We start from the raw sequence: 19,661 nt of genomic DNA on the forward strand, positions 1-19,661 counted from the left end.
CCTGCTAGAGATGAGCATCTCCCACTGTCAGGAGTCACCTGAAATGCTGAGTATTCATTCACTCTTTCACTGATTTCTCCATTCATCCAACGAATGCCCACTGGTTACGTGCCAGGCATCATTTTGAGAATTAGATGCCCGGTGGGAAGAAAATGTGTGGCTACTACACTCATGGAGCTGAGAGCCTACTGAGAGACCTGCTGAGGACCTACACATGCAAACCTATCGTTGCAAACTGTAGAGTGCTGGAGAGGAGGAGAGGGCATCATGGGGGTCAGAGGAGAGGTGACATTCAAGCTGAGATGGGAAGAAACCAGCCAAGGGCAGGAGCAGCAGAAGCTGGCTGGGTAGAGGCAGCAAGGGCTGGTGTGGGTGAGGCCCCCCCCCCCCATTTGGGTGAAGCGGCCAAAATACAGGGTGTGAGGGAGGGAACAAGGGGTGATGTAGTGGGAGAAGTCTCAGGGGCCGACGCTGTCCGAGGACACATCGAAACTGTGAGAGCATAGAATGGACATGAGCAAAGGCACACGTTCCTCCAGCCCCGATGACGTTTGGTCCTCCCTGGTCTCTCTCCTGCTCTGTCCACCCCATAGCCCAGGACACAGCAAGCCAGGAAGTCATCAGGGCAAGGAATGGCTGAATCAGGCCCATTTCTTCTAGCACTTTGCTGAGAAATAGGGTTCTCCCAGCTGAACTAATAAAATTTTAGTAATCAGCCTTAATTGTGAAAGTCTCTCGTTGCCTGAAGAAATATATACTGTTCCACTACAGGACCAGGTGTAATCCAGAGAACATTTCCAAGTGGCCTCTGGGCAATCTCCACACTATTCTGAATAGTTCGATTTTTTGTCCTGTCTAGGACAGTAGGGAATGAATAAAACACACATTATCTTTCTAATAGGGTTCTGTTGGTCTCTAGACCAAACCCTATTGGACATCATCCTTTCCTGCTATAAGGGCTGTTTTGGGTAGAATTGTGCGTGTGTGTCCCCCATGCCCCCCCCCCCCCCAAGATATGTTGAAGTCCTAATCCCTGGTTTCTGTGAATGTGACCTTATTTGGAAATAGAATCTTTGGATGTGATCACTGAAGAGGAGGTCCTACCACATTGGGCAGTAAATCCAATGACTGGTGGGCCTGGGAGAGGGAAATCTGGACACGGAGACACACACAGGGTGGGTGCCATGTGCCGTCGGACGTGGACCCATGGGATGCCGAGGGTGGCCAGCAACCCCCGGAACTAAGAGGAAGGCACAAAACAGATCCTCCCTTTCGTCATTCTCACACAGAGAGCATGGCCCTGCCAACATGCTCGTGTCAGGCTTAGAGCCTCCAGGACGGTGAGAGCACCCACTGCTGTCATTTAAAGCCACTCAGTTTGTAGACTCACACAGTACCTCCACAGAGTCTCTGGTCACCTTCCTCCCAGTGGGGCGGGGGGGGGGGGGAGCAGGTAACCAAGATGAGTTATGAATCCTGACGAAGTCACAGAAGGAGCTCCGAAGTTTCCTTTGGTGGCAGATTTTCAAAACATCCAAAGCTCGAGTAGCTCTTTTTTTCCCCCGAATAGTTACAGCTTATGTGAATCGCACAAACTACACTGATGAGGTCTATTACTGGCTGATTAAAACGACGGCAGGTTTCCTTCCCACAGAAGTCAATGGAATAAATAATTTGTGTCACCCACTAATCTAGAATCTGCCAAATGGGGCACTACTGGTCTTACCACAGGGTTCAGGTCAAAGAATCGATTCAAAGAATTGCTATTTTTCAGTGGTCGTAGAAAATGCAAACTGTCAAAGGAATCCATTCGTTCTAAGTGCTCAGAACGGACATGGTTCTCTCCAGCAAGGACTCGTAAAATACTTGTGCTTTCTAGTCCTTACGATCAGAGCACGTATAAAGGGAAGACTGTAGGGTTTTCTGGTAGGATTTCCACTTAGAAGTGCCAATGGGTGGGCCATGCATAAAACTTCCAATACACAACCTGTAACAAATGTCCGGTTCCACAAACATCGTGTGTTACGAAACCCACTGCAGGAAGGTGTGCATAAAGAGGAAAGCAGAACAACAACAACAAAAACGCCTTTTTTTTTTTTTTTTTTTTTTTACCTTGCCTTTGTCGAAGTAGTGGATGATTTCCTGGTAGAGCTGTTCCTTCAGCTGACCCTGTGTTGTTGCCTGGTACCCGTCCCGCTGGGTCAGGTGGGCCGCACACACATCCTCCGACCACTGAGGCAAAAGCAAAGCATGACACGTGTCAGGTGAGAGTGTGTCCAGTGCCACCACTAGCCCACCCTCGGTCAGAATGCACCACAGTGAGCCCCACGTGCCCTGCACGCACGCAGACCATGATTCCAGGGACACTCAGGGCTGCGGGGGCCTGGAAATGAGGGCCGAACCTCTGTGCAGAGGCCCCACGAGTTAGGAAGGACAAGAGGGAGGCAAATCTGGGCCTAGATTCATACAGAAGAGAAACCCATCAGGTTCTGGAAAGCACAGAACCGTCAGCTTGTTGACAACACCTTGTAACTCCTGAGGTGAATTAGGAGCCAGGCGATTTGGGGCTGTCTCAAGTGAGCATCCTGGGGCACCGGCCTCCGTCCTGAGATGCTCAACATTTTAATCAACAGTGAAGAAGATACACGGATCTCACGTACCAGTCATACCTTTAAGTTTTGCCTTAAAATAAGACTTGCGTATCCTGACTACAACCAGTTGTTACAAAATCATTAATTATTAATTATTACAAAATCCATGACTTACGGAGTTCTCACGGCATAGCTAGATTTCTACCTTTGTGCGGGATAAATGTAAAATTTTAGATGATCTGGCATGTAACTACAATAAAATAAGAAAGTTCCGATCTCGAATAACTTCCTTGCAGTTTAAAATCGCTTAAGAAATATTGACGAGGGAAGTAACAATCCCTCTGCAACTTCCACTTAAACACTCACGTGATTCCACTTGATGAGTAGGACTCAAGGCTAACAGTTTCATCGCTCTTGTTTTTGACAAAATAACCAAAAACGATTATATTTGAGAATTTTTAATGAACAAGAATATATTTGTCGCGTTGAAGAACAATCTTCGTAACAATACAAATAATGCGTTTCGTGAGCTGATTAACCAGCGTGAGTTCACACCGAATGCAATATCAAAATGTATTTAGGGAAAATTGTGAAGCGTCATGGTGTCAAAGATATGGAGAGAAATTACAGAGCATTTGCCACTTAACGGGAAAATCCAGAGTCCCAGTGGAAAAGATAATGTATCCGGGCCTACGATGTGGGATGTGAAACGCCCTCGTACGGTCTGTGATGAACCCATCTGTGCTCAATGAACATTTATGTGCTATGAGAGAGTGAGGGTGAGTGAGTGCTTTATCAACCCCATTTCAATTTCCCTAGTGAAAATAAATACCTTCATATTTGTGAAAATGCCTTATTACCAAAATTTGGGTTTCTAACAAGTGAAGACTGTTAGAATTCCTAGTGACACGGCTGGTGTCAGGTTTGCCTATGGAAATCTCCATTGCTCTAAATCACATTCCTTGGGAGAGCTTTATGTGATGTGAAGCCCAAGGGGGTCTATTGATGACTACTGATGAGGACCCCAGATGGAGTCTCTTCCTGTTTTCTTTGTAATGGACCCTTCTGTTTTCAGGCAACGGTAAATGTCCACACTCCAGTGTCCCTACAGCAGCCTGTGTAGGTTTGTAGCATCAAGGGATGCTGGAGATTTTGGGGTTGGGCCAAAGGCTGGAAGATTCTTGCTGGAGTTTCAGTCCTAATACAGTGTCCTCCTTAATGCTTCTCATCACCCACAGACATTGCTTAATGCCCGTTTTAATGTAATCTTTTCTGGTTTTTGGTGCTCGAGGGGCTGCCCTGAGTTTGAAAACAGGATTCCTTGAATGAGTGGTCTTTACGTTGGGTCACTCAACTAAATTCTAACTCTCCTAACTGTTCTTATTTATCCAGTTTATAATTTTTCAAATTTTTTTTAATCAGGATGTAATGGGAAAGATGATCTAATGATTAGCTAAAGTTTTAAAACGTAAAACTAAAGGTTGTATAGCATCTCCTTCATCTATCCACTCATCCATCCATCTGCCCACCCAGCCACCTACTTACACATTTGGATAAATCTATTTATACATCCACTCATCCATCCATCCATCCATCCATCCACCCATCCATCCACCTACCTACCCACACTTCCATCCTTCCTTCCTTCCATGCATCTATCCATCCACATATCTACCCATCTAGCTATCCACACTTCCATCCATCCATTCATCCAACCATCCATCCATCTAGCCACCATCCATCCATCCATCCACACACCCACCCACACTTCCATTCTTCAATCCATACCATCCAATGAACCATCCAACCATCCATCCATCCATCCATCCATCCATCCATCCATTCACCCACCCAATTATTTATTGAGGGTCTGCTCTGTATGACTAACTGCGCTAGAATTGGATATGAGGGAAGAACATTAATGTATTACTGCAAGCAAACAAGCCAATGTCAAAAGATACGTGCATAACAAAAGGATCATTGGAGCGGACAGCTGTCATGCCAGACCTGTGCTCAGGAGCAACACTCCAGGAGAATCAGGAGGGAGATGTCACCTGGACTGATGGACTAATACAAGATCTCAATGTGAACTCTTCACTAAGATAATCAGGGCCATGTCTCATCCTATCTCTTCGCTGTCTACCTCAGAAATCCCTTCTTATTGATGACATTTTCCTCTACTACTGAGTCTTGCTGGCATGAATAAGGACCTGTGGAATCTCTAACTCATTGCTAGACAATAGCCCAATGATGGGTGTTTATGATGATTAATGGCGATCTGCTAGGACATCTTGTTAAATCTGCATTCAGTAGGGCCACATCTATCATCCAAGTACCTTCTAAATGTCTTTGTTTCTGTCACTGCATTTAGTCAAAATCCATAAGATCTTAAATTATAGGTTTATTAAAATTTATCATGAAAAAATAAAATATAATTAATTTTTTGAAAAAATAAAATTTTAAATCATCTGCGAATTTTTAACAACAGAATCATGAAGGTATGTGGTAATTTCTATTACCTTCAGAAGCTTTGCGTGGAGAAGCAAGGTATAGGCCGCCTCCGTGTAGTTGTCACACTCTCTGTGCAGGTCGCACAGCTTGTACAAGTACCTGAGACGACGAAACACAGCGTTATTAAGATGTCACAAAATCAATTCTATTGAGGACTGTAAGAGCTAAAATCTACCTTCAACAGTAAATTGTATCTACACTTTCTCTTCACAATGTTCACAATTCCCAATGTCTTGAGTACTTTCGGTACAGAAAACCAACAAGAGTAATATACAGTAATATTATGTAAAAAAAATTTTAAGTCCTCCCTTTTCAGGATGAAAACAAAGACAGCCCAAGAATGCAGAATTGTACTTCAAGGGTCTCTCATTCCTTTTCAACTTTTCCCGAGTTTTTTTCCTACATTTGAAATGCGATCACGAAGTCTGATTGTGATTTCTTACATTTCTATTGAATCTAAATGCACACATCCCCAAAAATCCATAAAAATACAAATCCATAAAAATAAAGAGCTCCATGATCACGGGGAATGCAATCAAAAGGATTTCTGTGCCATAAAGATATAAAGGTTGCTTTTTAATATAAAGTAAACTACATTTTGGATAAAAGAATCTGGTTACCTTTGCAAAAGTTTATTAAGTTTATATGGTATATTTTTATAAAGGAGAAACTAAAAAAATTCTTAGAAATCAAGTTAGAAAACCATGCTTGATGTAATAAACACATCATTAAACACTAAGCCACATGGACATACCATTATTCTGTTCTGCTAAGTTATAATCTTGCTAAATATTGACACCGGCCCCTAGAAGCAACCAAGAGAGGGGATCAATCACAGCCCACCCCTCTAGAGATAAAGGCAAGCGAAGGAGAAAAACCCAGTAGACAATATAAAACATGAGAATACAGTGTCAGTTACAGGAAGAATAGACTGAAAAATTATACTATTGTCTATTTCTGATAAAATTAAAACTTTTTTCTCATTTGATCATATGGTTTACTGTAAAACAGGAGACTTGTGCTGTTTTCTCTTTTCAAAAAGGCCACAAGTCAGGCAAGAGATACAAAAACCCTGTGAGAAAATAATTTATGGCTTTACTCTAAGCTGGCTAAATATGATCCCCGAAATGTCTGCGTTGGTTTCTGCACAAGGAGTCAGAATACACTAAACTCAACCTCTAGGAGTCACGATTCCGATAAGATAAATCCCTATGGCCATAAAACAGTAGCTGTTAGCATGGACTTGGCAAACAGCAATTATCATAACCTGCAGAGGGTACGGACAAGCAGATGCCTACATACCTTATATACATTTCTTCTCTTTCAATTTCCTTGTAGAAATTCTGAAAAATCAAACAACAACACTGTTTTAAGAAACTTGTTCTATAAAAGGTGTCACATGAGCACTAAGCATTTAGTTCTTCCACTGGTGTCAAGCACAGCCAAAGGGACCCAGCTCTTTGGGTTAAAACCATAAATTTCCATAAAGTGCAAAGCCATCTCACACTGCTCTTCACATTTTTTGGGGGGGTGATGCTAATGATTCCATTTCCTACACTAAAACCTACTTTTCTCATTTGAAAGTCACCAGTCTTTAGTTAAATAAAGGTATTACCCCAAAGATATGATGCCTTTCTTACCATTGTAAAGTCATTAGAAGACCAAAAAAAAAAAAAAACCAATCATGAAAAATCCTAAATAAGCATCAGCAACATGATTTAAACCATGCCGGGCCCAGCCCTGGCTAGAGCCACAAGAAGCCAATGTGGTATTTTAGACCTGAGGTGGGCAATACAGTAACCACAGCACATGTATGCAAATGTAAGGTAAATTTAATTAAAATTAAATAGAGTTAGGCTGCCGGGTGGCTCAGTCAGTTAAGTGTCTGCCTCTTGACTTGGGCTCGGGTTGTGATCTCGGGGTTGTGGGATCAAGCCACGCGATGGGCTCCCCGTTCGGCAGGGAGTCTGCCTGAAATTCTTTGATTCTCTCTTCCTCTTTATTTATTAAATAAATAAATCTTTAAAAAAATTAAATAAAGTTAAATATTCGCTTCCCCAGGGAAGCCCTCTGGCCCTGGACTCTTGTTTGTTGAGAGACTTTTGATCACTGCTTCAATTTCTTTGCCGGTTATGGGTCTGGTTAGATTTTCTATTTCTTCCTGTTTCAGTCTTGGTAATTTATATATTTCTAGGAATTTATCCATTTCTTCCAGATTGCCTAATTTGTTGGCGTAGGATTGCTCATAGTATTCTCTTATAAGTGCTTGTATTTCTGCAGTATTGGCTGTGATCTCCCCTCTTTCATTCATGATTTTATTTATTTGGGTCCTTTCTCTTTTCTTTTGGTAAGTCTGGCTAGGGCTTTATCAATCTTGTTAATTCTTTCAAAGAACCAATTCCCAGTTTTGTTTATCTGTTCTACTAGTTTTTATTTTTTTATTTCTACACCATTGATTTCTGCTCTAATCTTTATTATTTCCCTTCTTCTGCTGGATTTAGGCTTTATTTGCTGTTCTCTTTCCAGCTCCTTTAGGTGTAAGGTTAGGTTGTATACTTGAGACTTTTCTTGCTTTCTGCAGAAGGCCCGTATTGCTATCTACTTCCCTCTAAGGGCCGCCTTTGCTGCATCCCAAAGGTTCTGGACTGTCGTGTTTTCATTTTAATGTGCTTCCATGCTCCCTCTGTTATGCTTGCCATACCCTGATGGCTCAGTCGCCATGTGGGGCTAGTGTTAATGTACCGAACTGTGCAAAGAGAGAACATTTCCATCACCACAGCCATTCCTATTGGACAGTGCTGTTCCAGACAGACCGACCTTGCGAACCACAGTAAAGAAACTGGTTGCCACGTGAAAGAACCTTCTGTACTTCAGTGCTTACTGATGAAGAAAGATTAATTAGCAGGTCATGAGCAATGGGCTATTTCTTTATATTGTAAAATATCTTCTGGGTGAGTGTGAAAATTTCTTTCAAAATTATGTTTCTTGGGGCACCTGGGTGGCTCAGTGAGTTAAGCATTTGCCTTCAGCTCATGATCTCAGGGTCCTGGGATCAAGCCCCATGCTGGGCTCCCTGTGTCTGCTTCTCCCTCTCTCTCTTTACCCCTCCTGCCACTTGTGCTCTCTCTCTCTCACTCAAATAAATAAATAAAATCTTTTTTAAAAAAAGAATAAAATTATAGTTCTTAATGTAAACATCTCCATAAACACTGTAAAATCTTTATCATAAACGGGACCCAAAAAGGTGCAGAACACTCACCTAACCAGGCCACAGGTATGGCAGGTGCCAGCACAGACTTTCAGTGTGAAATTTAGCACCTGAATGAAATGTGAGGACTCTAGGATTAGGGCCTGAGATCATAGTGGATATCACCATTATAAAGGACTCCAATTATCCCATAAGATGGAATAAGTTGTTTAATTTCATGAGGGAATGAAGACACTGCTTCTGAAACTGATCTCTCTGAAAAGGAGTGATAAATAAACAGAGAAAGTACGAGGGGGCACCTTTAGAAAACTGCTCCAAGATTTTCATATTTTGCTGCATCTGAGATTTTAATGTCCTCTGGTTCATATGCTATGGCTCAGTAATGAGGACATTTTCAGCCGACAACTCAGAGGGATGTAACAAAGAGAATCCGCATCAAAGGGAGAGGATGAGCCCTTCACTTCCAGCTCTAACTCACCAGTATTTACAAGCTACGATTTTATACCATCCTAGTTTGCACTGGTATTTTTAATCTTTCCCTAAGCTTTTGATCATTCTCCTTTACAATTTCACAATGGGGATATCATGCGACCTTTATTTCTCTCTCACGGATATGGAAATGTCTTCTATTTCCTGCCTATGCTTAGACTGTTCCCTTCCTAGGACTTCAAAACCTCTCTACAACTGAAGGACGCTCATCTCAAACCCCAGTTTCTATATAAAACTGTGGGTTTCTTACGTAAAAGTTCACATTGCTCTGGCGCTCTACTTCTGGGCTCTGCAGGCAGCACCCCCTCCTCCTCCCCATCATTCCCCCTTCTCAAGTCCCTTCTGCACCAGCGCTGGCGGTCTGTGCCAGGCTCAACCTCTGCGGATCTCTGCAACCCTTTTGGGAATAGTCCCCCAATGCTAATGCACCACTACACACCAATCTTCCAGAACTTACATATTTGCTGTATACTCCAGTTCTGTATTTTTTCATGAGGACAACAAGTACTGAGATTTTTAGAATGCTCGTGAGAACCACCTTAATTAGCCTTGTAAAGGGGCCATGAAAAAGGTAACTTATGTCTAAAAAATAATGAGGAGTCAATCAAGTCTGAGAGAGGGCTATCTTGACAACTGTGTAGAAAAAAGTGGTGGCACGCAACAAAATTACCAAACAGTGATGAAAGACTGCACGATTGTGAGGGGACAATGAAATTCTACTTAATTACAAATTCACATTCTGTCCAGGGGCAACCATGATCCAATGTAATGCAGATGTGCTTCAAGGATGGGTAGGTCACTGCACAGAGTGGCTGCTTGTCAATTATTTAAAAAAATTTTTTAATGCAAGGAACAGTGACACATTAATGAATCCACACAACTTAGAATGTTCCACTGATTCCATTAAAAAACAGCAACAACAACAGCACTGGTTCTAAAGGAAATTCGGCAATGGGCTTAAAGGGCATCAATAAATCCTATGTTCTTGATTCTATTTTTTAACTTTAGGATTTCAAGCTTAGTGATAAACTGAGTGTATTTTATATATCACTAATGTATGCTTATATGTCTATATTCATCTAGAGATGGGTATACATATTCAACTCTATGAAACTCTTTTTGTTTCACAAGAAAACTACCAGGAGAAAAGGTGAAAATGGACCAGGAAATAAAAATATATTTACGTTTTTATTTATGTGACAAAATGTGAGCTGGGTAGTAAATATTAACAGATAGAACATCTGTCTGTAAAAACCTGGATTTCTTGTTTCCCTTTAATCCATAGATCTATCTTACTTTTTAACTGAAAGACTTGTGATAGGTTGGGACCCATCTTATGATCCCCAGGACATGGTTAAGAATGGAACACCTGACTCTTCATGCAATGATTCGGGATGTTCAGGTCCAAAGAGATGTCAGAAAATCTCAGGAATCCTGCGTGTGTTTCTTGGTTAGAGCCTGGCTAGTGCTGACAGCAATAGCAACAGGTAGGTACCGAGTGAGGCTCCGTATGACAGAGGAACACAGGTTAACATCAGAAACCATGACTGCAGGTGGCATTTCAAGAGCTGATTTTCTGACCCTGGGTTCTGATGATAAAAGGCCACATTCAGAGCACATCTCCACTAGGTTTCATGTCCTAGTGAGCATGAGAGATCTTGCTTAAAAAAAAACAGTATTCTCAATCATCAAAGTTGGAAAGAGAATAAACATGTTAATAATTCTTCCCTCTGGACACAAGTCAGCTTCTTAGAGCCCTTAAAAATCAGAGGGAGCACTAGAAAAGTATGCCCATAGTAGGAAATGATTTTTAAAAGGTTTCCATTTCTCTCCCACAGAAAAATATTGATTTCTATTTCATGTTAATCATTTTGGCATCACAAAAGCAAATTTCTCTGAACAGAGGCTAGAATGTAGGAAGACAATGAAACAAGAGCCAGGGCAAAAGATTGGGGGCCCTCACCTGGAGCAGAGCTCCCTGCTATGCTACACACAATTAGCCTACAGGTGAATATAAAATCAAATTTCGCAGTAGGCCAGATCTCAGGGACAGAAGCCGGTACACTTACAGTTGCCCAGGACCCTTATGGCACACATGCAAACATATTTAGATCTTTCAAGTTCACTGATTCTTTCCTTGGCTCTGGCCAGTCTATTAATGAGACCAAAGACATTCTTTATTCTGTTATAGTGTTTTGGATTTGTAGCATTTCTTTTTGATTCTTTCGTAGAGTTTCTATCTTTTAGCTTATATTGCTTATCTGTTTTTGCATAATGTCTACTTTTTCCATTAGCGCTCTTAACATATTAATCATAGCTACTTTAAAGTCCCAGTCTGAAAATTCCAAAACTTCCCCCATAGCTGAGCCTGCCTCTGATGCTTGCTCTATCTCTTCACACTGTGTTTTCTGCCTTTAGTATGCCTTGTAATTTTATGTTGCCAGTGGACATGATGCACCGGGTAAGAGGAATCTAACCCAGTACTGGCCCCAGTGGCGGTTTCTGCTCCTTGGCTTCTGCTCCAGTATGCTGTGAGTCACTGGATCCTCTTGTCTCTCCAATTTGGGGGCCAGCAGTTTTCCCTGTAGATCTGAGAAGATGGATCTAAGAAGAGTTGTTGATTTTTGGTTTTCCAGGATTTTTTCTTATGGTGAAGAGTCCAAGTTCTTTTTAAACCAGAAACCAGAAGTCCTCCATATACAGATGTTTAGGGAAAAGAAAACTTGCTATAGAAGGTATTTCTCATTAGTCAACCAGGTTGCCTACCCACAGAGAGCAGGGGCTGAGGTGGCTCATGGGCTTTTGGTTGCCAGGTCCTCACGCAAAGCACAATAAACCGGATGGAAGGTGAAAATATCCCCTTTTGTTTTTAAACCTATTGCATCTCTGGTGGTTTTCTAAAGAACGAACGATGGGTCATACTCTTCTTGGCACAAAAGTCCATTTCTACGAGTGCAAAGTGCCTACAAGTCCATTCCAATGCAGGGGCGGGGGGACAGTTATGGAAGTGAAGACAGCATCTCCGTGTCATCTAATGAGCAGATGGTGACATACAAACTCCAGAGAAGTGAAGCAGGTAGCACGAAGCAGGAGTAATATTTTCTTGCATTCCTGCCTTGTGACAGGAAGCAATTGAGGCAAATGCTCTCAGGGCCAAGAGCCTGCTTTTCTGGCTCCTTCTCGGAGTGACGGAGGAGGATGACGCAGAGACAGGCGGAGAGCTCTGAAGGCAGATGCGGGAGTCACATGGCTCCTGACAGTGACGAGGCTGGCCAACCACTCCCTGCCCCTGAGCTTGTCACCAAGTTTCCTGAAAGTGCAGCACCCTGAGCTCACTGCACCGCAACTACACCAGGAAGGGGGTGTCCGCAGGGCCTGGCCATGTCACAGTGACAGCAGGTGTGCAAGAGGCCTATCGATGGCAGTGGCCAAGTTTACCCAAGCCCCCTGCTCTCCATGAGGCCATGAGCTAGCTCCTTGTGGCTGCTGTAACAGATCACCGTAACCTTAACTTGTGGCTTAAAACGATATACATTCTTTCACAGCTCTCGAGGCCACAGTTTGAAATCTAGGCATCAGCAGGGCCACACTCCCTCTAAAGGCCCCAGGTGAGAATCCTACCCTGCCTCTCCCCGCTTTTGGTGGCTCCAAGAGTCCCTTGGCTGGTGGCCACATCACTCCAGTCTCTGCCCGCACCTTCACGTGGTCCTCTGTGCATCTCCTTTCCTGTCTCTTATAGGGACACTAGTTACTGGATTTAGGGCCCACCTGGATAGTAATTCAGGACGACTGCCTCTCGAGACCCTTAACTAAATCACATCTGCAAGGAGCCTTTTTGTCCAAGTAGGTCACATTCACAGGGTCTGAAGATTGGGAGCCAGACCTATCTTTTGGGGGCCACCATCCAACCCACTACAGGACATTTTTGCAATGTCCTAATGATGAGCACCAGAGACCTCCCATCAACGAAGGTGCTACCCTGTCGACCAAACAGGATGGCTCATCATTCTCAGCCCCAGGAACAACCTGGAAAGCCCCGGAGGGGAGATGATTTTGCAGACTTGTTTACAGGAGAGCCGCAAAACACTTCTTCATTTGCCCTTCTCTGCAACAGACAAGGAAATGAGCAAAGGAGGCTGCGTTCCGCCTCGGAAAGTTCCGAGGCCACCTGCCATGAGGTTTTGAACTTCCTGGTTTCGTTTCTGGCTTATTGTGAAGATTGGAAATTTAATTAACTTGCATTTCACTCACCAGCACGTTGACAGTACAGCTCATGCGATTTTCTTTGTTCTCATCATGCATGATGGTTCTATAATCCAGAAGTCTTTCCATCAGGCGCACGACAAGTTTGACGAAAGTTTCTCCTGTTTTGGCGAGGTATTTGTGCTTCCTGCAGTGCTCCAAGAGGCTGAAAAATAATTATGCACACCTTGTTAATCACGCTCAGAAAAAGAAAGTTGACTGAGGTGCAATTTAAAATATTTTCCATTATTAACACATTTTAATTATTTCTGGGCTACAAAGTTCATTGTAGTCTAATTACAGTCTCTCTGTCTCTATTCCGACATAAATCCTACTGTTAATCAACACTTACATTTTATCAAATAACACTTTGTACTGTTCATCTCCTCTGCCTCCTTCCACTTCATGATCCAGCTTGGTGATGATCTCATTTTCAAACTATAATTAAACACAGGAAGCGTAAATAATCAGCATGGCGGATATTTCATTTTAAAACTGAGCATCAATAGTACGTAAATCGGTGAGAGATCATCATCAGATAGTTAGTTACCCTAAGCCTTTGAAGCCTGATTTCATTTAAGAGTTGCCATCCCTGGACCCCTGGAGGTGTCTGATGATCTCCTGCCACAGGGGAAATCTTTCATTTCCTTCCCTGGTTAATGGAGCCTAAACATGTATATTCTGATAGCAGGAGCAAGAACCAGAGAAAGAAAGACGAGGGAACCGTAGGAAAAATAATCAAGGAGCAACATGAAAAAGCGTCTCAAACTTCATCTCTACGAACAAGTCACATCTAAAATAGCTCGGTGGTTCCTGGAAAAGAACAGATGGCATTTCACTTGCCAGCAAAGAGTTCTCCGTAATCGCAAAACATCCAAGGGGCCACTTCACTGCCGTTCCTCTTGATGGATCTAGGGAAATATCTCACTTTGGTTGAAAAAAATATTATAAAACACAGAAGGGACAATGTCTCTAAAAGACCAGCAGACATCTCAAGAAGGTCCATCTCCAGGCCTTCTCCTTGAACACCACAAAGCTTCTGATAGGATTTCCAGAGCATAGCACTGGGAAAGGATCCCTAGAACTGTCTCTTGGGCCCAAACCCTGTCTCTTGGAGTTTTAGGGAAAACTCTAAATTCTGGGAAGGTACAAATCTTCCGATTTGTTACAGGGGTCATGAACCTCGTGGCTGACCAGGCTGGAAATAACTACTTCGGTAATGATGGCTCTAAGTGCCCATCCTTGCTGCCCAGTCCGCCATCCCTGGCAGAATTCAGGGCCACCTCTGTATGGGATCCTTTATAGTCGACCGCCATGTTGCAGAAGCCCTGAAATTACCCAACAACTTGGGCCATGGAGGAAGGAGGCCTGTGAGTGTTAGTTCCCACAGAGCGGGAGACAACCACACCAAACTGAAGGAGACAGGTATAGGAGGAACCGAGGGAAACACAGCTAAACTCAGGGTTCAGAAAACAAGAACATCCTGTGTGCAGGCAGGGGTCTCTAGGATCCCTTTATTTTATTTTTTTTAAAAGACTTTATGTGTTTATCTGAGAGAGAGAGAGAATGCGTACACAAGCAGGGGGGAGGGGCTGAGGGAGATGGAGAAGCAGACCCCCCACCCCCTGAACAGGGAGAACAACACGGGGCTTAATCACAGGACCCTGGGATCATGACCTGAGCTGAAGGCAGACACTTAACGGACTGAACCAGCTAGGTGCCCCTAGGATCCCTTTAAAACACATGCTCAGGCAATGCTTTCCCATGGAAGAATCCCCAAGTCTCCCACTCTTACTAGGATCCTATAATTATTTAAGCTGTGTGACAGAAAGAACTTCTGTCTCGCTGGGTCTCTCCTAGAACAGTGCCTGGTGTCGATGTTCTAATGGCGTGAATGTGCTATGGGCACATGAATCACTGGGGAATTACTGCTACGTTGGAGCTGGGGAGGGCTTCATAGGTCCAGCAGGTTGCTGACACACAGCCTGGGCTCTTGGCCACGCAAGCCAAGGGGTGAACACACTCATCTGAGGGCTGGCAACAGGGGCTGCAGGCATCTGGTCCACACCGGGCACTCAGGGTGCTGCTGCCGCCATGGGGGGGGGCAGCTGACTGTGGCCTCGTGAGGCAGAAGGCAGGGGGTCTGGGAGACCCAGGGAGGAGCCTCAGACAGGCACAGAGCTGCCTGACCTTGATCAGGACTTGCTGCCCAAAGCCACAATTTTATCACAGTACAGATGAAGTGGAGGCTTAAACAGGACTGGAGAGGCGTATTGATTCCTGCTTGACATCAAGGACTCGGCCACATCACGGAAGCCAGACCTCAGCGCATCCTGCGGTTCCCTCCTTGATCTTTCCCCGCTGTCTCCTCCCCAAATAAACACCCTCTGTTTGACTCTGTTTGGCCTGAAAAGTTCAGGGATTTTAGGAACATAGGAAAAAAAGGCAGCTCTAGCGAAGAAGAAAACAGAACTTGTTTTATTGTTTTTCCCTGAAGCCTCATGATAATGACTCTCCTGTAAAATAACCACCTTTTGATACGAACCCACTAGCACTTCGTTCTTTACAGTGAAGAATTCTGCAAAAGGTGGGCCTTTTGGGAATCAAATACGAGGCAGATCAGCTGCCCTTAGCCCAAACGCTGATGCTTCAAGTCAGTCCCACTTCCCAGGGGGAACCACGATAGGAGCACCACAGGGAAAGGGTCTGGTGAGTGCTGATTCTTCAGAACAAATAACTGATGTACAAAATAAGACTCAGTTAAAATACACGATTGCATGCCACACAATGAGCATTCAAAGAGGAAGGCACAGGGAATGCAGGAAAACATGCTTTGTCCTAACGCGGGCACACACACGCAGGCATTTCAACTGTTGAACTTGGGAGTCTACTTTATGGAAACGCGACGTTGACTCCGCTTCCACGTAAACTTAGCTGTCACCAACAAGGGCAATAAGGAGACTCCAGCTCCTTAAGTATGCTGCTTATCAAATTTTGACTGATGAATTTAATGTTTCCTAAAATGAGCGGATGAATGATAAGTAAATCAGAAGAACACAGCTGATTCTAATTTTACTAACCTCTAAACCAAGTAATTTGCACAAACACCTGGCAACCCTATTCTGCTTATCAGCAAGGATTCAATACCCCCGATATGCAGCCAGCCTCTCATTCCAGGGTCTGCATTATTTTTTACAGAATATACTCGGATCAATTTGTTAGTGTGCTGCGAACCGTTATCATCAGCAGCAGCACTAAACGATCCTGTCCAAATAAACTGGAGAAAGTCCACTTGCTGGTAGAGCAGAGCTGGTTTTATAAAAAAGTATGCTGATGATCTGACTCATAAATGCACGCTGTCTGCTAATGTGCAGCAGGGTTCTCTATGGTTAGGTTAAAATTAGCAAGGGTTTACTGTGTTGCTGAAAAGGTGGCAGAGGCTCACTCATGTGATAAGCAAAATCGTCTTACTTCTTCTCTTTTTGGAATCACCAGTATCACTACAAAAATGTCCACAGGGTGTCCAACTTAAAATATTGAACAGAGCATCTCTAAGCATCCAATACCAGTGGCCCTCCAAGAAGATGAAACAGAGCCCGCGTATAAATTTAGGGCTTTTTTCGGGAGGTTGCTGTAAAGACCAACATGTGGGGCGGGGGGGGGGGGGACTGCACTCCCAGGGGTATTGACAGCGTTGTTAATTCAATTAACTTTGAAAGGAATGACTGCTTTTGCCACTTGACGCCACAGCTAACCACGGGTTATTGGCTCCAATTTAAGGGATCATGGAGTGAAGGATCTCAGTAGTGGATAATCCAAAAGCCAATTCTATTCGGTTTAGAATGCATCAATTTTGTTGGGAGTTACACTGACCATTCCCGCTATAATGCATTTATAAATGTCTAGAACCAGTCCTGCATTTTCCAGGCATCCAGGAACACATTTATAAAAGAGATGGGAGCTTATGTCAGAGCAAGTAAGGGAGCTGGACCCAGATGGAAGGGTCTGCATAAATAATTCACCACACCGATAAAATGCTGAGGTTATCAAGAACGGGGTAAAATCTGAAATCTAGGCACACAGTCTTCTACACACATTCACAAAAGTGCTTCTTTGACTTTTCTACAAACAAGCCTCAGTGAACGTGCTCTTTGTCCAACGGTGTTCTGCTTTCTCCTGTTGTTCAAGAAAATGTGCTCACAGGTGCTGGAGGTAGGATCATGATTTGAGAGCACTCCCTGGTGTCAGAGAGCTCCAAGGAATCAGATTCTCAATTTCTGATCTTCCAGAAGGAACTGGGCCAATCCATTAGGATTGCAGAACCGTGTCCCTTCTCATTTGTGTGGACAGGAGGGGCAGGGGGGAGAACAACACTGAACTGTACCTGCAGGGAAAACAGGACTGAGGGACAAAGAAGCCAGCATGGCTGGGCAGGGAGCGACCTGGCACTCCCACACCCTCCGGGCTCTGTGCTCACATGGTGACATCCTAGATGTCACTGAGTACCCCCAGCATGTCACAGCCTTTAATTCCTCTGCTCAGACACACGAATATTTTTATGTATATTGCATTCCTCTTGCTTAACCGCTCTGTAAACTTAATTACACAGTTAATCTCCAGCACTCCATATCTCACATTCTAAAATCCCCACATCCTTCCAAGTCCAAAAAGAAGGCTATTTGCTGACCTTGAAGCTTCTGTCTAGAGCCCAAGAGCCCCAAGGCTGGGGAACTGTCCATTGCCTGGCTGTCTGGCAACACCCCAGACAGGTACGGCCGCTGCCTATGTCCACACCACACACACTGAGAAGTGGCTTTTGGGCTGTATTCAATGACCGTGGACTCAGAGTGAGTCCTGTTTAATTTGGCTAAAAAAGATACAGGAGTGTGGGCGTCTCTTTGCTGGAGGGCTTGCAAGAACAGAATTCAATGTAATCAGAACTCTCAGACTCAAGGGCATTCATTTCCATGATTCTCAGACTCTTGGGTCTGGGATTCAAAGGAATAAAAGCCTAGTTCTTGTGCTGTATGTTCCCCTTCAGTGTCCGAAACAATAAAATCAAGTAGTATTTTGAAATCGAAAGCGAAAATAAACCAACAAACAAAATCCTAAAGAATTAAAGAATAAATGGGATAAAATCGCCACCAAACTCACATCCACAGGACACCCTCCCACCAAGTGGCAGAAGCTGCCAACATCCATTTGGGTTATTCAATTATTAGCTTAGGGTTACCAGCACAGGCTGTAGAAAGAGATTCTTCAAACAGGACCTCAAACATCGAAGACGCCAAGATTACTCATGTGCTAGTAGTGTTACGACTAAATGGGACTTTCCAGAAGTTGTGGAGCATTTTACTGACCCTCACAAAGATGACAGAAAATTGCTCCATGATTGAAAATATTATTTTGCTGTGGAGACTTTTCTATTCCATTTTTATTAATGGTATACAGCCCGTATGGTCATTTGCCGCAATTCTCAGCTGTTAGTTCTGTTTTTCCCAAAGACATAACGAATGGAATTCTTTAAAAAGGTGCCAGAAGGGAATTTAACAGTATGCTTTTTTTTATGAAGCAAAATCCAGTGAGGCTGAGACTCGGAGCATTATTGATTTAGGGGTGGGGGTGTCAGGGACACCGAGGAGACAGTAGTTTCAGGCCCCGTGAAGGCCCGTTTCGTGGTAATGTGGCTGAGCCGGTGCACATGGATGATGTAAGGGGCACCAAGACGCCCAGGCCTCCAAACCTCTGCACGCTAGCCGAGCAGATCCTGAAGCCTTCACGCGTAGGAGCTCCGCTTTGAAAAAAGTCAAGATCTCCCGAAGTCCCCAGTTCAAGCATAAACGTGTTACCCCAGGACTGGGGTGAGGGTGGGGGTGGGTGGGCACGGGGGACAGTGAACACACCGTTGGGATGACTTGAGGAGTGGGCAAGTGGCAGGGAGAGAGATCAGAGAATCCGTCCTCCAGGACTAATGGACAGGAGGGAAGCAGTAGAAGGGGACAACTGAGAACAGATGTGGCATCCACATCATATAAGATTCTTAGAAAGGGCTGGAAGAACCAGGAATTGCTGGAGCTGGCCATCACAGAGCTTCCTCATCACCTGTGAGGATCTGTCCAGCACAAACGGTACCAAGCTGACATCAGGCACTGCTTGAGGTGCTGCAAAGCGTGTCCCAGGCCAGCAGGAGGACATACCACGTGAAAGGTAATTCCATGCCTCCCCATCCCACAACCAGGCAAACCCATTCAGTGCCTGGACCTAGGAGAGGGAAGGCCAGTAACACCAAGGATGAGGACAAGGACACGCCTCTTTTGGATGAAGATTCATGCTTCCTTGCAGAAGTAGAGGAAAGAAGGAGACTTTTGGGGAAATGTATGTGTGAGAACATTCTAACGCAGTCCCTCCACTACAGCTGAAGAACATGGGGGCTGCAACTCTGGGGAACCGGAGAAAAGCCGACCTATAATACAGGCTTTGGGAATTCCAATAATGGTTTGATGCAGTTTAATCTTGACTAAAATGGCAGGTTCTTCTTCTGCATCCGGCAGGTTCAGTGTCCACTCCAGCTGTAAGAGCATACTACCGCCCAGACAGCACGCATGTTTCACAAATGACAG

At 44.1% G+C, this 19,661-nt stretch overlaps 1 protein-coding gene across 4 annotated transcripts in view; it reads right to left on the reverse strand.

Moving 5' to 3' along the window:
* DOCK1 (dedicator of cytokinesis 1) overlaps positions 1-19,661 on the reverse strand; it is a 493,249-nt gene that overhangs the window by 52,014 nt on the left and 421,574 nt on the right. For all 4 annotated transcript variants that reach the window (XM_048219065.2, XM_026494391.4, XM_026494390.4 and 1 more), the window contains 5 exons: positions 13,394-13,479; positions 13,051-13,207; positions 6,405-6,445; positions 5,111-5,201; positions 2,113-2,232 (listed from right to left, as the gene is read on the reverse strand). In XM_048219065.2, the coding sequence (XP_048075022.1) occupies positions 2,113-2,232; positions 5,111-5,201; positions 6,405-6,445; positions 13,051-13,207; positions 13,394-13,479 (495 nt within the window). The remainder of the gene's footprint in view (positions 1-2,112; positions 2,233-5,110; positions 5,202-6,404; positions 6,446-13,050; positions 13,208-13,393; positions 13,480-19,661) is intronic.

Source organism: Ursus arctos, unplaced genomic scaffold (genome assembly GCF_023065955.2).
Source record: "Ursus arctos isolate Adak ecotype North America unplaced genomic scaffold, UrsArc2.0 scaffold_7, whole genome shotgun sequence".
Classification (NCBI taxonomy): domain Eukaryota; kingdom Metazoa; phylum Chordata; class Mammalia; order Carnivora; family Ursidae; genus Ursus; species Ursus arctos.